The sequence below is a fragment of the Pteronotus mesoamericanus genome, unplaced genomic scaffold (assembly GCF_021234165.1).
Source record: "Pteronotus mesoamericanus isolate MK-2021 breed Mesoamerican mustached bat unplaced genomic scaffold, CSHL_Meso_final scaffold_54, whole genome shotgun sequence".
In the NCBI taxonomy this organism is placed as follows: domain Eukaryota; kingdom Metazoa; phylum Chordata; class Mammalia; order Chiroptera; family Mormoopidae; genus Pteronotus; species Pteronotus mesoamericanus.
In genome coordinates, this window is record NW_026555321.1 from 41,946,201 (window position 1) to 41,963,143 (window position 16,943).

At 41.3% G+C, this 16,943-nt stretch overlaps 1 protein-coding gene across 1 annotated transcript; it reads left to right on the forward strand.

Annotated features, from left to right (window-relative positions):
* The first annotated feature begins 475 nt into the window (after positions 1–475).
* LOC129088137 (60S ribosomal protein L10-like) lies at positions 476–14,575 on the forward strand. Its single transcript, XM_054595276.1, is given in 3 exon segments — positions 476–532; positions 13,965–14,208; positions 14,211–14,575. Coding segments are annotated over 3 exon segments (666 nt in total).
* The last annotated feature ends 2,368 nt before the right edge of the window (positions 14,576–16,943 follow it).

Consider the following 16,943-nt stretch of genomic DNA (forward strand, 5'->3'; position numbering starts at 1 on the left):
CATGGATTTGGACTTAAAAAAAAAAAAACATAGCCGGATTCTGGTAGGAAAATCCTAAGAGTCAAATTTAACTGAATCCAAGTAGGTGCAGGGGCTTAGTGGAGGTCTTCCTGTGTTTCATCTCATTAATACTCCCCCAGGCGCTTACTGTGGTGCCTCCATTTTACAGATAAGCAAACTGAGGTTTGTGCCCAAGGATACACAGCTAACATGGGGCAGAGCTGGGATTCAAACATGTCGTTCTGACTCCAGACCATCTTCTCCCCACCAAACCAGGTAAAACCTTAATAAGGATCTCTACGGATGTGGGCGGGGAGGAGTTCAACGGAAGACCTCCACTTTTTATTGTACACACTTTGTTATTTGATTTTTCTTAAGAAACAAAAATATGTATTTGTTTAATGATTTAAAAGAAATATAGAAGTGCTAAAAGCTTTGTATTTTTTAAAACTGGTTAACCAATGTCCATGCCAACATGTCTTTGTGTGCAACTGAGCCACGGGCAGCTTTCACTCAGTTCCAGGAGTCATCGGTATGGGAGCCATGGGAGGGACGCAGCTGTGCTGGTCCGCCCGGGAAAGCCGAAACCCTCCCTCATCCTTCCGCTGGGCTCTAGTGTTGGGAACTGGAGAGTTAGAGACAGTCATCTGCAGAAGTCTGGAGCCTGGACCCTGGAAGGAAAGGCAGCCACTGGCCCAACTGACACTGAACACTTCGAGGTGCCTTTTTTGCTACCACTTAGTGGCTAAGGATGGCATTGGCTGGGGCATGCACTTCCCAGCACTAGTCTGTAGGATGCTCATGAAAAAAAGGATAAACAAATACCACTCCTTTTTGGAGATTTATAACCCACGTTAGCACATTAAATGCTTTGAAAAGTCCTATAATAAAGATAGCTGCTAAAATGCATTGAAACAGGGGGTCTTGAATTCATTGGCAATGGAACCCTTTTTCTTCATATAATTCCATTTAATAATTTGAGCAATTTCCACTTTAGAAATCACAAGACTGAGCAAGAACAGTCAGAGCCCTTTAGAGCAGTAAGCTCAAGTTCTTATCGTAAGTCACGACCCAAGAGTCCCCTGCATTTCATATGAATGGGCAGAAATGCAGATCAGGACACGTGGCCCCAAACACCATTGGCGGCCGCAGCCATTCACCACAAGCCCCTGTGGGAAAGGAGTCCGTGGGGAACAGTACACTGGGATTCAGGACACCTCAGAATTTGAGGGAGGCAAGATGGAGATACCAGGGGGAGTGAAAGTGCCACAAGCTGAGTCATCCAAAAGAAGCAAAAAGAAATAAGGGGCCTGTGGGAAAGTCCCAAGTACTGACAGGAGTTGAGCCTTGTCACCAAACAGGTGTTTCCAGCGAGTGATACTACCCTTTGCTGAACAAGGAATGAGCCCTAGCAGTGATCTCGTGATGTATGTCCATTGCTCCAGTCATCGCCTTTCACAACCCACTTGGGGTTTGGGGCAGGGAAGGTGCATTATGCAGGGTTGCATGATTGAGACTGACCTTAATTGTGGGTTTTGACCTCACGTAGCATCTTCCACACAGACCTGTGCCTGGACCTCAAGTGGGTCGCTTTCTGAAAGACAGGCCTTGTTTGCATCATTACTCTGATTAGAACCCTTCAAAGAATCTTTATTTGACATAAAGACCAAAATCCTTACTGTGGCCTTTACTTACCCATCTCTTCAAGGTCACACTGCTCTGCTCTCTACCTCCTCCCCCACCGCGCTCCCCTCACACTGCCTAGCTTTCAGTTCCCACTCCAGGGCCTTTGCACAGCTGTTTCTTTCACCTTCGGTTCTGTTGCATCCTCCCACGTCCAGGTCTCAGTTAAAATGCCACTCTCAGAGAAGCCTTGCTGCCTCCTCAGCCCACCAGGCTCTTCCTTGTTATACATCTTTCACGGTGCCTAGTTCCTCTGTTTTGTGGCAGTATCACAATGTATTATTATCTATGAGCTTGTGTGTTGTTTAATGTGTGTCTCCCTCCCAGACAGCTCTATGGGGCAGGGACACCGGGACACCTACGTGTGTGTGCACTGCCTGGGACAGGTCTGGCAGGTAACAGGTGCTCAATAAATCATTGCTGAATTCCTGATATGATGCTCTGGCTGTCCCCAGAGTGCAGCTTGTTGACAGCCCTGTGAGAATGCTGAGCCAGCGGAATTCAGGCCCCTGGATAACCTAAAGAAACCCCAGGCCCCTGAGACAGAAGAAATAACAACCACTGCATAGCATCTGCTTTTTGTGGAACACTGAATGCTAAGTTCCCGCATGACTTCCTGACTCAGGGGCACAGGATGGAGCAGGCTTCTCAACCTTAATACTGACATTTTAAGCCAGCTAATTCTGTTGTAGGGGGCTGTCCTGTGCGTTGTAGGATATTGAGCAGCATCCCTGGTCTCTCACCACTAGGTGCTGTTGTACCCCGCTTTTGTGACAGCAGAAAATGTGTCTAGACATTGACAAATGTCCTCCAGGGGTGGAAAGACCACCCCCAGTTGAAAATGCTGATGTGGAGGTTAAAGCACATGCACTTCCACTTACTGGCTAGCTGATCAACCTTGGGCAAGTAACTAAACCCCTCTGTGTCCATTTCTTCACCTTTAAAAATGGGGGTAATAATAGCTCTTACATGGTAGAGCTGTGACAATTTATTGAGTTTATAACTAAAAGACAGACTCAGCAGAGTGTCTGGCCCTTAGGGCTACTCGGTCAGGGTAATATTCTGTCTTTAGAATAAACTGTGTACAGAAGAGAAGGCTAGCTCCATTTTACAGATGAGAACATTGAGACAGAGATAAAGAAGTCAGGCCCCAGCCTCTGACTGCGAAGTGATGTCAAAAGCAAGAGTTTGTGTTCTCAGGATTGACTCCTTTGCCAGTCCTTTTTGGATGGGTACAAAAGGGCCCATTCATTCCAGACCTTATCTGACCTGTCCCAAACTCTGTGCTGGTGTTGTTGCAGTTAATGGTTTAGCTCTTCCAGGGAGGACTCGGGTGAGGTGAATGACCCACTGGCTCTGGTGCAGACTTTAAGGGGCTGCCAAACTCAATACATCAAGATAAATAATATTCAATGCAGAAACTTCTATGATGAACACGTGTCAAAGTCTTAAAGTCAGGGCCCAACCTTAAACTTTCACGACCCTGTCTCCTTCACCTTACTTCGATCCTGCCCCTGGGACCCGCAGATCTGTGTCACCATCCTGGGCACTCCTGGAGTGGAAAGCCTGTTGGTCAGAGGATGGCTCCTCTGGCTGGTCATGAGCATCGTTCCTCTTCTGGGGGGCCACGTTCACCTGCTTTGCCCCTTAAGGCAGTATCTCAGTGCTAGAGCAGATCCTTTGGGCACCACAGTGCTTTTCACCCTGACCTCTTCATGAGGCATCTAGATTAAGAGGTTGCAGGCGGGTCAAATGATACCATTGAAGCCCCAGGCCCGCCTCTTCCCCCGGCCACAGCACTGCACTGGGGTCCTTGACTTTCTCTCCTTATCTCCTATGAAAACATGCCCCAGGACTTGTCCTTGCCTCTTTGGCAGATTATAAAGCTGCCTGTTAATATAAAGTAGGCCTTTCCAGGCTGACCATAAGAGGGGTGATAAGGAAACAGGACCAAGAGGTGGAGGGCTTCTCACAGCTGCCAAATGGTGGGTCTTGAGCAGGGAGCTGGCTGCTTGCCTCACTGCACAGTGTCTCATTCTTCTTTTAAAGGTTTGGTAGTTTCTCGGCTTTATTTTATTTATGGGGTTGTTATTTTTGGCAATAATTTCAAATATGCACAAATGTTGCCAATATATATTGTCCCCAAAATCTACTCTTTATCCACATTCATCAATGAACATTTAGACACATTCGCATTTTCATTAGTTTTCTCTATATAAGGATTTTTTTTCCAGACACATGATATGTTAAAGAATTAGTTGGAGACATTCTGACCTTTGTCCCTGAACACTTCAGGGTGATTTCTCAAGGACAAGTACATTTTCTTATATCACCACAGGACAATATCAAAAGTAGAAGGTTTACCAATCATAAGATATCTTTATCTAATTTACAGAACTTATTAATTTTACCAATTACACTAATAATGTTCTTTACAGAATTTTTTTTTTCTTTCTGGTCCAGTATCCAATCCAAGACTATGTATTGGACTTGGCAGTCCTGTATTCTTGTCTCCTCTAATCTGAGCAGTTCCTCAGCTTTTCTTTGTTTTTCATACCCTTGACATTTCTAAACTGAATGGGCCAGTTACTTTTTTGCATCTCCCTCACTACGGGTTTTAATGAGTTTCCTCATGATTAGATCTAGGTGATATATTTAGGGCAGGAATAACATTTATGTGTCTCATGGAATTCATGGATTTTTAAAAAAATTTTATTTATTTATGTTTTTAATCCACACCCGAGGACATTTTTTCCTTGCTTTTAGAGAGAGGAGAAAGGAGAGAGAGAGAAACATTGATGTGAGAGAGAAGCATCGATCGGTTGCTTCCTGTATGCGCCCAGACTGAGGATTCCGCATCCAGACCAGGGATCAAATCCACAACCTAGGTATGTGCCCTGATCAGAAATTGAACCCACAACCCTTTGGTTCTGCAATGATGCTCCAACCAATTGAGCCACACCATCCAGGTCTCATAAAATTTCTCAAATGAGCTTCTCCTGGTATTCTCTGAGCTGGTGGCTCTGAGACTCAGGAAGCAGAGTATGATTTAAAAACTCTTCATCACAGTAGTTAATATTTTATAAGTGCTTACCATTTGAGACTGCATTTGTTGATCTGGAGGGTGTTCTCCCCTTGGAACAATGTTGTGTGGGGTGTTAATGTTGGATGACAACAATAATAAAACAATAATAGCGACTACAGGCATTGAGCTGTATTGGGCCCCATATTGCACGTCATCTTTTCATGTACTAGATCTTTAAATCTCACTACCACCTGAGTACTACTATTAGCCTCATCTTATAGATAAGGAAATAGAGGCTGAGAAAGGGTTAGTCACTTGTCTGAGGTCTCACAGCTAGGAAGAGGCACAGCCAGGTTGTTTGACACCAGGGTACAAGCACCTGGTCAGTCTCCTATACCACATCTTCTCTGGCACTTACTAGTGACAAGGACCCACCCCTATTCCATCTCAGAACACTGAGATAGTCCACATCCTTATCCCCCTTCCAGACTACCAGAAATGGGGATGTTTTCTCCCCATACTCTGAAACCCTTTGCTTACCTAACACTTAAAGGGCATGAGAGCTTGGAAGACACTCTATCTGTGAGTAGGAGACATCAGAACGTTGAGTGATGTTCTCTAGGAGTAGCCTATTGAGTCATCACACATTGGGAAATTACTTACAGACCCATTTAAAACTATTTACATCAATCCCAACAACAAGGTGAGAAGAACAACTATGAGCAGATGTCAATCCTTAACCAAACAGTGACTCAGGAATGAGTCTCAAAGCAGGAACCCCACTCCAGGGTGAGATTTCCTTGCCACAGGCAGAACCTGCTCTGAACTCACATCAGAGCCAGATGTAGACACAGGCTAGTGACATTCATAACACGTGACCTTAAGAAATCAGCCCTGGAGACTTGACACAAATGGCTCCCTGCTTGGGACTGGGGACCATTTTGCATTTTGTGGTTGTTTTAGGGATTTTGATATTCACTTGTTTAACAATTCACCCTACTAAGTGTGGAGGGGGTACAAAGATAAGTAATAGCTCCTGCCTTGGGGAACTCAAAAGTAAATAGTTAATTGGACTTACCTTTGGATTTGTGAGTTTCTGTGTTCCTGAGCCCTAATTCCACATCCACTGGCCACAGAACTGTCATGATTTGGAATTACCAATGTAAATCTTGGGCTCAAAACTTCTGTAGCTGACCATCATTTTATCAGGACAATTATGACTTCTCTGCCTGTGACCAACTGCCTTATTTGCCTGAGACTGAGGGGGTGCTTTCAGTGTAAAGACAGGGATAGTCCTGGGCAAATCAAATGAATATGTCTCAATAATATTGGGAACAGGAGCGCAGGAGGGGAATAGGTAGGTGGGAGAGGACTATTAACAGCCAACACTTTTTTTTTGTTTTTTTTTTTCCAAATTAGTAATACTTAGAACAAGTTTATGCAGTCAGTACTATAGTACCCCGTTTTACAGAGGTGTAAAATAGGACCCAGAGAGAGTAAACAACTTGTCAGAGTATGCCTTTGGTAAATGGCAGAGTCAGCCTCCCAGAAAGCAAATCCTGTGCTCCCAATCATGACTCTGCACTGCCTCAGAGATCGCATGTGTGACTGTAGCGAGATGAAGTCTCAAAACTGTCTTTGAAATTAATTCTGAGAGATTGGGAGCAGACTCCTCTGGAAGCAGAAGTCAGTGGAAGTTATGTTTCCATGGAGACTGATCATATCCAATCAGGCTGTGTTCACATGCAGCCACAAAGGAGGGGAGCTGCCATCGCTAAAAAGATATGCATTTCTTAAAGAAAAAAATCCTCAGTAACGATTTTCTGAACATTCCCCAATGCCTATTCTATTATTTGAGACTTTGGTGGAGTCTATAGCAGTCTGCAAAATGTCAGTCTTGCATCAGCCCTAAAGGTGCTCATAAAGCACCTTAGGGTACAGTGGTCAAGAATGTGGATCCAGGAGACAGATCTCTACTGCACCAATTGCTTGCTGACCTTGGGCTAGTTACCCAACCTCTAAGCCAAGCTTCCTCATCTGTTAAACTGTGGAAGTAATAAACACCCACATCCTGTGGCTGTTGTGAAGATGAAAACCAGTCAGATAATGCATGAAAAGCACAGTGCCCAGTACAGAGTAGGCAATGGAGAAATGTATATTAGCTACTAATTGCCATCTGTCTCTCCCGTCTGTCTCTGCTCTGTCCCAGGGTCCACCCTGCTTCTTACTCTTTGGTGTGTTCATGACCAAACTTGGTTCCTCCTGCTCCTGGCCCCATTGGATATCCTGTATTGTCAGTTCCCAGAACCCCAACCTAAGCTCCAGGACCACTTCCTGAAGGGAAACCAGCTTGTGATCCACACACACAGATGTGCGCTCTGCCTCTCTGCAGGACCTCGGCAGGTCAGAGGAGAGACAGAATGGGAACAATGAGAATGCTTTATCCTTTTGATAAATTAGATCAGGTAGCATCATGATTTAGGTGGCATAATGTGATGTACATCTTTGAAAGATTCATTACAATGCTCATGTTCAAGTGGCTATATATGTTGGGGTGCATAAAGGCCCCAGGAGAGACACCAGGGACAGCTAAGAGGGAGAGATCTTGGTACAGTGACACAGGTAATGTGGATGCTGATATGAAGCCTGTGAGGCATCCAGCAAAAAGCCCTGGAGATCTTAGTAAGAAGAATTCTCCCCTATACTCTCTCTCTCTCTCTCTCTCTCTCTCTCTCTCTCACACACACACACACACACACACACACACACACACACACACACACACACACACACAGACCCCCTGCCACCCTGCTGGTAATCTTCACCCACTGATTCTCAGCCTACATTTGGGATCTTCATAATCTATTTTTCACAACTGATGTTTGACTATTCAGTTTTCAGGCCCCTCTAAGGACCGTGCGAGCCCAATGAAAACTTAGTGTATGAAGAGCAATGATGCTGGTGACTAATATTCTGCACACTTCCTCTGTGCCAGATGCAGCGCTAACCTTGAAACACATTGTTCAGTTTGATGTTCTCTGAAGCTCTTTGAGGTTGGTACCATTATCAATTCTTTATCCGCATCCCCCATTTGTACATGAAGAAACTCAGCCTCACATAGACCAATAGCTAATAAGTGGTGGGGCTGGACTTTACGAAACCAGAGCCCACCATCTTCACCTGAGATGTGTTCAAGTCACTCAAGCAGTTGGAGCTCGCATTTCCTCATCTGTACTGCCATCTGTGGGTTTCTGCCAGCCCAGCAACCATTAGTCCCAGTTCAGTGCCTGTATCCCCAGTTTCCTTAGAGTACTGTATCTCCCCTAATCCCAATCCATGTGGTTCAGGTGAGGTAGGAATGGATTTCCTAAACATGACACAAAGAGCACTAAACATAAAGGATAGTTTAACTAAATTAAAATGAATACTTGTTTATCCAAAAACACTAAATAAGTGAAAAGCCACAAACCGGGAGAAGATATTTGCAACACATGTAACCATAAACCATTAAGGCACAGACAATTAGAAAAATGGGTAAATGATATGAACAGGCATTTCACAGACATGGACACATGAATGGCAAGTATATAAAAAGAAATTACTCAAGCCCATTAGTCATCGACATGAAGATTAAGATCACAAACGAGATACCATTTCTCACCCATGAGGTTAGAAAAAGTCGGATTGTGTCAACTATTGGCAAGATCCTAAAGATGTTTTCCTACATTGCCTTTTCAGAGCTTGAAGTTTTTACCTTTTATATTAAAGTCTTTAATCTATCTTGAATGAATGGGAGATGAGCAGTGAGAAAGTTGTTTGATTTCCCATTTTTCTACATGAATAATCAATCATCATAGCATTTTTTACTGAATTGTCTCTCCTTTCCCAACTGATCTGAAATACCACTTTTACATATTTTACAATAGATCATTTCCCTATGTGCATGGGTCTGTTTCTATGTTTCCATTCTGTTTCATCATTATTTTCTTTAAATATTTTATTTATTTATTTTTAGAGAGAGGAAGGGAGGGAGAGAGGGAGAGAAACACCAATGTGTGAGAGATATGGTGATAGGCTGCTTCTCTCGAACACCCCCCACTGGGGACCTGGCCTGCAACCCAGGCATGTGCCCTGATTGGGAATCAAACCGGCAACCTTTCAGTTCACAGGTGGATACTCAATCCACTGAGCCACATCAGCCAGGCGTCATCAGTGTTTTTATCTCTCCCTACATGAATACATTCGGCCCTAAAAACTATACTTTTACAATAAGTCTTGAGCTCTACTTTTTCTTCTTCATTGAGAGTATTTGGTTTTCATTGGGATTTGCTTTTCAATATGGAGCTTAGAATCAGCTCATCTTCCTGAAAAGCCATGTTGAGATTTTGATTGAAATTGTTTCTGATTTTTAAGGAAACATTTATAAACTTCTCTATTTACAGTGAAATTTACGTAGGTTTTTTGTAGATGCCTTTTAATTGGTTAAGGAAGTTCTCTTCTTAGTTTCCTATGAGTTATTATCATGAGTGACTGTCAAATGTTATTTTAAAATTTTGTAACTATTGACATGATCTTACAGTTCTCCTTTAATATGTTGATGTGGTTAACTACAGGAATATACAGTGTCCAACACAAGTAACGCCTGCTTGAGTGTGGTTGGTAGCGTAATAATATGGTGTAATAATTTATAGTTTTAATTGCAACATTCACCTAAAATGTCATACATGTACTTGAGTGTGATATTGTTATATTACAGAATTACATGCTTCTGATTCTGTAATAAAAGATTTTATAATAAAATGGGGCGTTATTTGTGCCAGACACTGTATTTCTTAATGTTAAATTATTCTGGCATTCCTGGCATAAACCTAACGTGATTATAATGTATCATCTTTTTATATATTGCTGACTTCAATGTACTAGTATTTCATTTATTATTTTTTACTTCTGTGTTCTTGAGTGATTTATAAGTAATATTGGTCTGCTCTTGTTTTGATATTGAATTTAGACTGGCATCTCAGAGTGATTTGGGATGTGTTCTCTCTTTTCCTATTTTCTAGAAGAGCTTATAAGAGAGTAGAATGACCTGTTCCTTGAAAGCTTAGAGATGTTTCTAGGACCATCTGGGCTTAATGTTTTCCTTTAACATTAATTTCTTTAATAGTTATAAGACTCAGGTTTTTGGCCCTGGCCACATAGCTCAGTTGGTTATAACGTCATCCCAATATTCCAAGGGTGCGGGTTCCATCTCTGGTCAGGACTCATACAAGAATCAACCAATGAATGTATCAGTAAGTGAAACAAGTTCATATTTCTCTCCCCCTTCCTCTCTCCCTCTCTAACATCAATTTTTAAAAAAAGACTCATATGTTCTTTGGTTTAGAACTGACATTTTATTGAAAAATTAAACATTTTATCATTATGCGGTGATCCTTTCCATCCTTAAAACATTTTTTGTCCACCTATGTTATCTAATTTAGCATAGCTATGCCAGCTTTTTTTTTTTTTTTTGGCTAGTATTTGTCAGGTATGTCATTTTCCACACTTCTATTTTCAACTTTCCCAAATTTTCATGTTTTAGGAGTGAGCCTTGAAATAGTGTCTCTTATATTTTTAAACATACAACTTGACAATTTATGACTTTTAACTGATGAATTTAGTTAATTTATATTTACTGAATTAGTATATCTAGACTTATTTTTATTATCTTTCTTGTGGGGGAGGAGTCTCACTTTTTAAATACTTCTCTTGGGTTGATAAGTGTTTGTTTTTTTTATTGGCTTATGTCATTCCCCCTGTCACTGGTTTGAAAGTTACAGTAGATATCTTACTTGTGTTATATTAGTGAATACCATTGACATTTTACCACACATATTTAACAAAGGCTAAAGTTAATATCTTAATTACTTTGTCACAAATGCAAAGGTATTAGAACACTTTAACTCCAATTACCTCTTTCTTAATTTATATTTGCCCAGTATTTTAGTTCGTACTTGCTTGAGTCTATAATTTTATATTATTACTGTTTTCTATTGAGAATTTTTAGATCCACTATATTTACCAATTTCTTCACTCATTATTCCTCCTTTCATTTCAATTCTAAATTGGATCATTTTTCTTCTTTCTGAAGGGCATCTCAGAAGTTCATTTAGTCAATTATTCCAGTCATAAATTAATTTTGTTTTTGATCAGTATTTTACTGAAATGCTGACTATCCAGTTCTCAGTCTTTGAGGGATATTATTCTACTATCTTTTAGCTTCCAATGTTGCCATTGAGTAATCTGCTCACAATCTAATTCCTTCTTTTGTGAGTAAGTCTTTTTAAAAAATCTCTAGCTCCTTTAAGATCTTTGCTTTTATTATGCTAAGTGAAATGAGCCAGTTGGTAAAACACAAATACCATATGATATCACCTATAAGTGGAATTTATTCAACAAAATAAACTCTAATGAATAAAATAAACCCACAGGCATGGAAACATGGAGCAGACTGAAAGTGACCAGAGGAGATGGGGAAGGAGGACAATGGTGGAAAGAAGGGTAAAGGACTAGACAAAGAGCATGTATGAATGACCTATGGACATGACCCAATGACCCAATGACCCATGGACAACAGTGTGGGAATTGACTGTGGGAGCAGGGGTGGGGGGTGGATCGGTGGAGGAGGGCAAAGGGGGAAAAATTGAGACAACTGTAATAGAATAAACATGATTACAAAAAAATCTTTGTTTTTAGTGTTCTGCAGCCTCACTACAATGTTTCTTGGTATTATTTACCCTGCTTTAGATATGTTATGCCTCCTATATCTGTGGATTCATGTCTTTTTTTTCTGCCCTAGAAATTCTTAGTCACTACTACCTCAAATATGGCCCTTCTTTTTCTGATACTGATTAAATGGATTATAATTTTAGGCTATCCTACATATTCCATAACCTTTTAAAAATATTTTTCATGTCATATCCCTCTGTAATCTCTTTAGACATGTTTTCCAAATCTCTGTTTGGTTAATCATATCTCTGAAGATCCTGGGCAATTTCCTAGAGAAAACATCCTTGTTTTGTTTATGCTTGGAATAGCCTGAAGGACTGCTACCCACGAAACCACTCAAGCTCATTAGAAGGTCTTAATATCTATGGGACTCTATGTTCAGCTACTCCAACTTAGAGCTGGCTAAGCTCCCCTAATATTGTTTATGGGTTTAATATACACATTTGGTCTTGGGACACCCCTGCATTTCACATTTATTTGCTTCTTAGTGTTCTCTACTCTTATTCTGATATACATTCAGTCCAGCAACATAATGACAAAGTTTATTGTATCAAGGATAGAGGTGTTTTGAGAACAAGGATGCTTCAGAATATCTGGTGTACCATATGTTGAAATGCAATTTGAATTTTAAAAGGCAAAAAGGACTGTTAAGTTTCACCATGTTTGTAGCCTATTCCAAATTATTGAAACAATTTTGATCTGTAATTTTCTTCCCAGCTTTCTTTGATTTAAAATTTGATGGCAAGTTTAGATTTTTGTTTATCTAAATTCTTTTTTTTTAATGTCAAGGACAGAGAACCAGAGTATCCCATTAGAAAACTGCTTCCACATAGACACATAGAACAGACTGACATCTGTCAGAGGGGAGGAGGTGATGGAGGGGGTAGGGGACGGGGGGAAAAAGGTAAAAGGATTAAGACATATATATATATATATATATATATATATATATATATATATATATATACACACACACACATACATACAGACAACAGTATGATGATAGCCAGAGGGAAGGAGGGTGGGAGGAGGTGGAAGTATGCAAAGAGGGAACAAATGGGGACAGGAAGAGACTTGACTTTGGGTGATGAGTGCACAATGCAGTAAGCAGATGATGTTTTCTTGAGTTGTACACTTGAAACCTGTGGTTTGAATATGGTTTTATTTACCAATGTCACCCCAATAAATTCAATAAAAAAGAAAATTGCTTCCAGGCTAATATTGTCAGTTAAAGAAAGTCAAACCACTGTTTAACCTTCTCTGAATCCACTGGGCTGTGTTGCTATACAGTCTAGATGGCTTCATCTTGCCCATAAACAGAAAATAAAATGTTTTGTCCAAAACCTACTGCAGTCAAGGTGTTCTGTATGCAATTAGTACAACAGTCTCCAAAACTACTTATGCTAGTAACTGAAAAATCATTCCCTTGGTGAGATTATGCACAGTGAACCCATAAAAGCTGTTGGTATAACTTTTGTCCTGGTATAATAATCATATGTAGAACTTTACAAGAAGTCAACACCATACCACTTGGTCTCTAGATTTGAGTATCAATCTTTCTCCCTGTTTAAAGTGGGATCCTGACTCTAATTAGAGACTTCTGAAAAGATTTCTTGAAGATTACTGAATGTGTTTCTGAGGTCATTTCTACATATCTTTTTGGTACCCTCTTGAGCTGAGAAACTAAACTAATTCAAACTGTTGGGTATTCTTTTCCATTCTTTACTTCTTACCCTGGACTTGGTTTCTCTCTTTGTGATATTCTTACCTGACCAAATGGAAGTTCTTTCGTTATGATGAAGATGGAGTAAAATAGGAAACTCATAGTTTTTATTTCCCTCTGCCATCTATTGCCATTACATATGCTCATTTTTAAAATTCATCTTCTTGATCCAAATTTGAATGTAATAAATTAACTTTTCCTGCCTTTAGCATTTCATTCGCAACCATTCTGAGTAATAGTTACCCTTGCCTCTTGGTAAAGGTCTAGGTTAATCTTTTGGAAATTTTCTGTCACCTTCCAGCTTATATACAGGTACTTGGAAAATCTGGCCCAGAGTGCTACTTATGCAGTAAGACTTCTCTCCCAATGTCTTCCCTTTCCTTCCCATCCTCTGTGGCCTAGAGCTGTGCTCAGTCAGCATTTTCAATAAATTAGTTGCTATAGTGAGTTTTAGAACCTCCTTATTATCGAATCCTTGTTCCCATGATCACATGCTGCATTTTGGCACATGCTGGCTTTTTGTATGATATACTTTTATTAAGTAACTCTTGCACTGATGTTCTTTTTTTTAGAGGTACATAGCTCATCCTGTAATTTAGACTATACTCCTTGAAGGAAGGATGTATCTTATGTATCTTCCATAGCTTGGGTTCTGTATGTAAGCAGATGCTTGATGAACATTTAATTCAGAAATAAATAACCCTCTTTCCCTTTGGCGTGCCACTGAAGACCCTGGTGTCACCTTGGACATGCTACCCCACCCAGTGTTATGGGTACTGTAAGAAAAAGCCGAACCCAGAGTCTCACTTCTGCCAAGGCGTCCCTGATGCTAAGATCTGCATCTTTGACCTCAGACAGAAGGCAAAAGTGGGTGAGTTTCCACTCTGTGCCCACATGGAGTCAGATGAATATGAGCAGCTCTCCTCCAAAGCCCTGGAGGCTACCTGTATTTGTGCCAACAAGTACATGGTGAAAAGCTGTGGCAAAGAGGGCTTTCATCCCTGAGTGCGCCTCACCCTTTCCACATCATCTGCATCAACAAGATGTTGTCCTGTGCTGGGGCTGACATGCTACAGACAGGTACCTATTTGGCATGTCTTTGGAGAGTCTTTGGACACAGTGGCCAGGTCCACATTGGCCAAGCCGTCATGTCCATCTGCACCAAGCAGCATGTGACCGAGGCCCTATACAGAGCCAAGTTCAAGTTCCCTGGGCACCAGAAGCTCCACATGTCCAAGAAGTGGGGCTTTACTCAATTTCATGTGGACAAGTTTGAAGACATGGTGGCTGAAAAGCAGCTCATCTTAGATGGCCATGGAGTCAAATACATCCCTAATTGTGGTCCCTGGGGCAAAGAGTGGGCCAAGTACTTATGAGAGTCTCAGTGCTGCCCTCTCCTTACACTTACCAATAAACCCTACTTCCTGTCCAGAGAAAGAAAGAAAGAAAGAAAGAAATGAATAAGCAACATTTTAAGTTGTTTAGAAAATAGATGCTTTTTCTGCCTAAAAATGTTAATATCTCATAGATTTCCAGATACAGGCTCTTTTAAGGTCATACTTTGCCATATCTTTCATATTTAATTCCATTACTGGTTATAGCAGCAGGTATTTTAGTGGTTAGAACATAAATTTTGTATTGAGACTCTACAATTTGGTTTGGATTCTGACAGTATCACTTACTAGTCATGTGACCTTGGGTAAGTTAGTTAACCTCTCTAGGTTCCAATATCCTCATTTATAATATGGAGCTAATAATATAATACCCACCTCACAGAGCCATTGGAATGATTCAATGAGATAATGCATTGAACACAAAGTGAGGCACGCAGGGAAATATCAACACAATAGCTAGTTAATATTTGCTTGCTCTGTGCCACTCATCCTGCTGGTCCCTGGGTATATGGAGGTGAAAAAGGAGTTCACAACTAAATGGGGCCGAGAGTCACCAAATGGAATAAATAAATCATCACATACAATGTGCTATGGGGTATGGATGAAGTAACAACTAATTTTTCATAGGTAATCAGGGAAGGCTGTAGCAAGGTGATGCACAATGCAAATTGACCAGGGGGCTCAGCGGCTGGCTCACAGTTGCCACACAGTAAATGCTTGGAGAATGAATCATGCGAATGGCTCATAGGCCGAAGGGATGCTGCCATTTGACGTCTGCATACACATGGTAACTTATATTATTCATTTTTATCCTACGCACATTTCCAGGTGCTGACATGCCTTTGTAGTTGTTACTCATGATTCCATCATTACTTGCGTGTGATCCCTGATGGAATAGTTTCTATTCTATTATTAATAGACTAAGATTTTAAAGGCAATAGTGTGTCCTTGTTCACCCAAAGAGTACCTGCATGTGGTGAGTTCTCAGAAATGTTGAATGAATGAAAAAACTCCTTTGACTGCTGGTCCCGCCCTGTAGTGAGATGATGCATAGTGTCCACCAGGTAATAAGTGTGCCTTAAACAGTCGCGACCATTGGCGCTACTGAGCTCTGATTGGTATGCCGCTGTCCTGGAGATATTCACAGACATGGCAGGGCGAAGACTGGGGTGATCTGCTGCACATACTGGCACAGGAGAGGTACCAGAACTCCTTTCTAGTGCTGGGGTGAGACCTGTCTGATAATAAGGGGTCTATTCGGGATGACTGAAGGTTCCATTGGGAATGTGGGTGGCCCCTGGGACTGCTCCCTGGCCTCCCACCCACCCCTGATTCTTTAGCGACATAGCTCAGGGCATTGCTAACTCAGGGAGGAAGTCCCCTCACCCCCTCCTGCCTCCTTGGCTTCACTGTGAAATGGGGGCTAATTAAGGCTTCTCTCCTGTCAGGCACCAGATGGAGAAGAGTCATGGAGAATGTGACTACCACCTGGGCTCAACTCAGTGAACCTGAGTATAACACTAGGGCAAAAACTCTCTAGATTTTGGAACTCCAGTCCCTAGGAGGACCCTGAGGCCACAGGCTTTAGTTTTTTAAAAAAGATGAAGAATTGCACATTTTTAAGGTTTTGGAGAAGAAAAATTTTTTTATTTAAAAATTGTTTTTAAGTTTCAGGAGGGGGTTGGGGGGCTGGATGAAAGAAGGTGAGGGGATTAAGCAAAAGAACATATATGTCATACCTAGACACAGACAACAGTGTGGTGGTAGCCAGAGAAAAAGGAGGGTGGGTGGTAGGTAGAGGTGGGCAAGAAGGCGGGGAATGGGGATGGAAAGAGACTTTTCTTGGAGTGATGGGTGCACCATTCAGTGTGCAGATGATGTTTTGTTGAGTTGTACACTTGAAATCTGTATGAACTCAACAAAAAATAAATAAAAATAAAATAAAAATTGTCTTCAAGTTTCTAATACACCAGGTAAAGTTTATTGATGGCTTCTGGGTAGACCTGGGAAGTCATTTCATGCATTTCATTTACTTGTTTATTCACTCACTCAGTACCAGTTCGGTGAGTACCTAAGATTGGTCATAAGCGGCTTGTGGGGATTAAAACACTGGTCAGTCCTATCCCTTGTTGCCTTTCTGGGCCAGTTCTGGGGGCGTTGGAAGGCAGCTGGTTTGGACAGATTCAAGTTTGTCAGTGAGGGGAGATAAGGCCTGAGAGGTAGAACTGAACAACTTGCCTTTCAAATTTTCTTTTTATCCTCACCTGAGGACATTTTTTCCCATTGTTTTTAGAGAGAGAGAGGAAGGGAAAGAGGGAGGGAGGGAGGGAGAGAGAGAGAGAGAGAAACA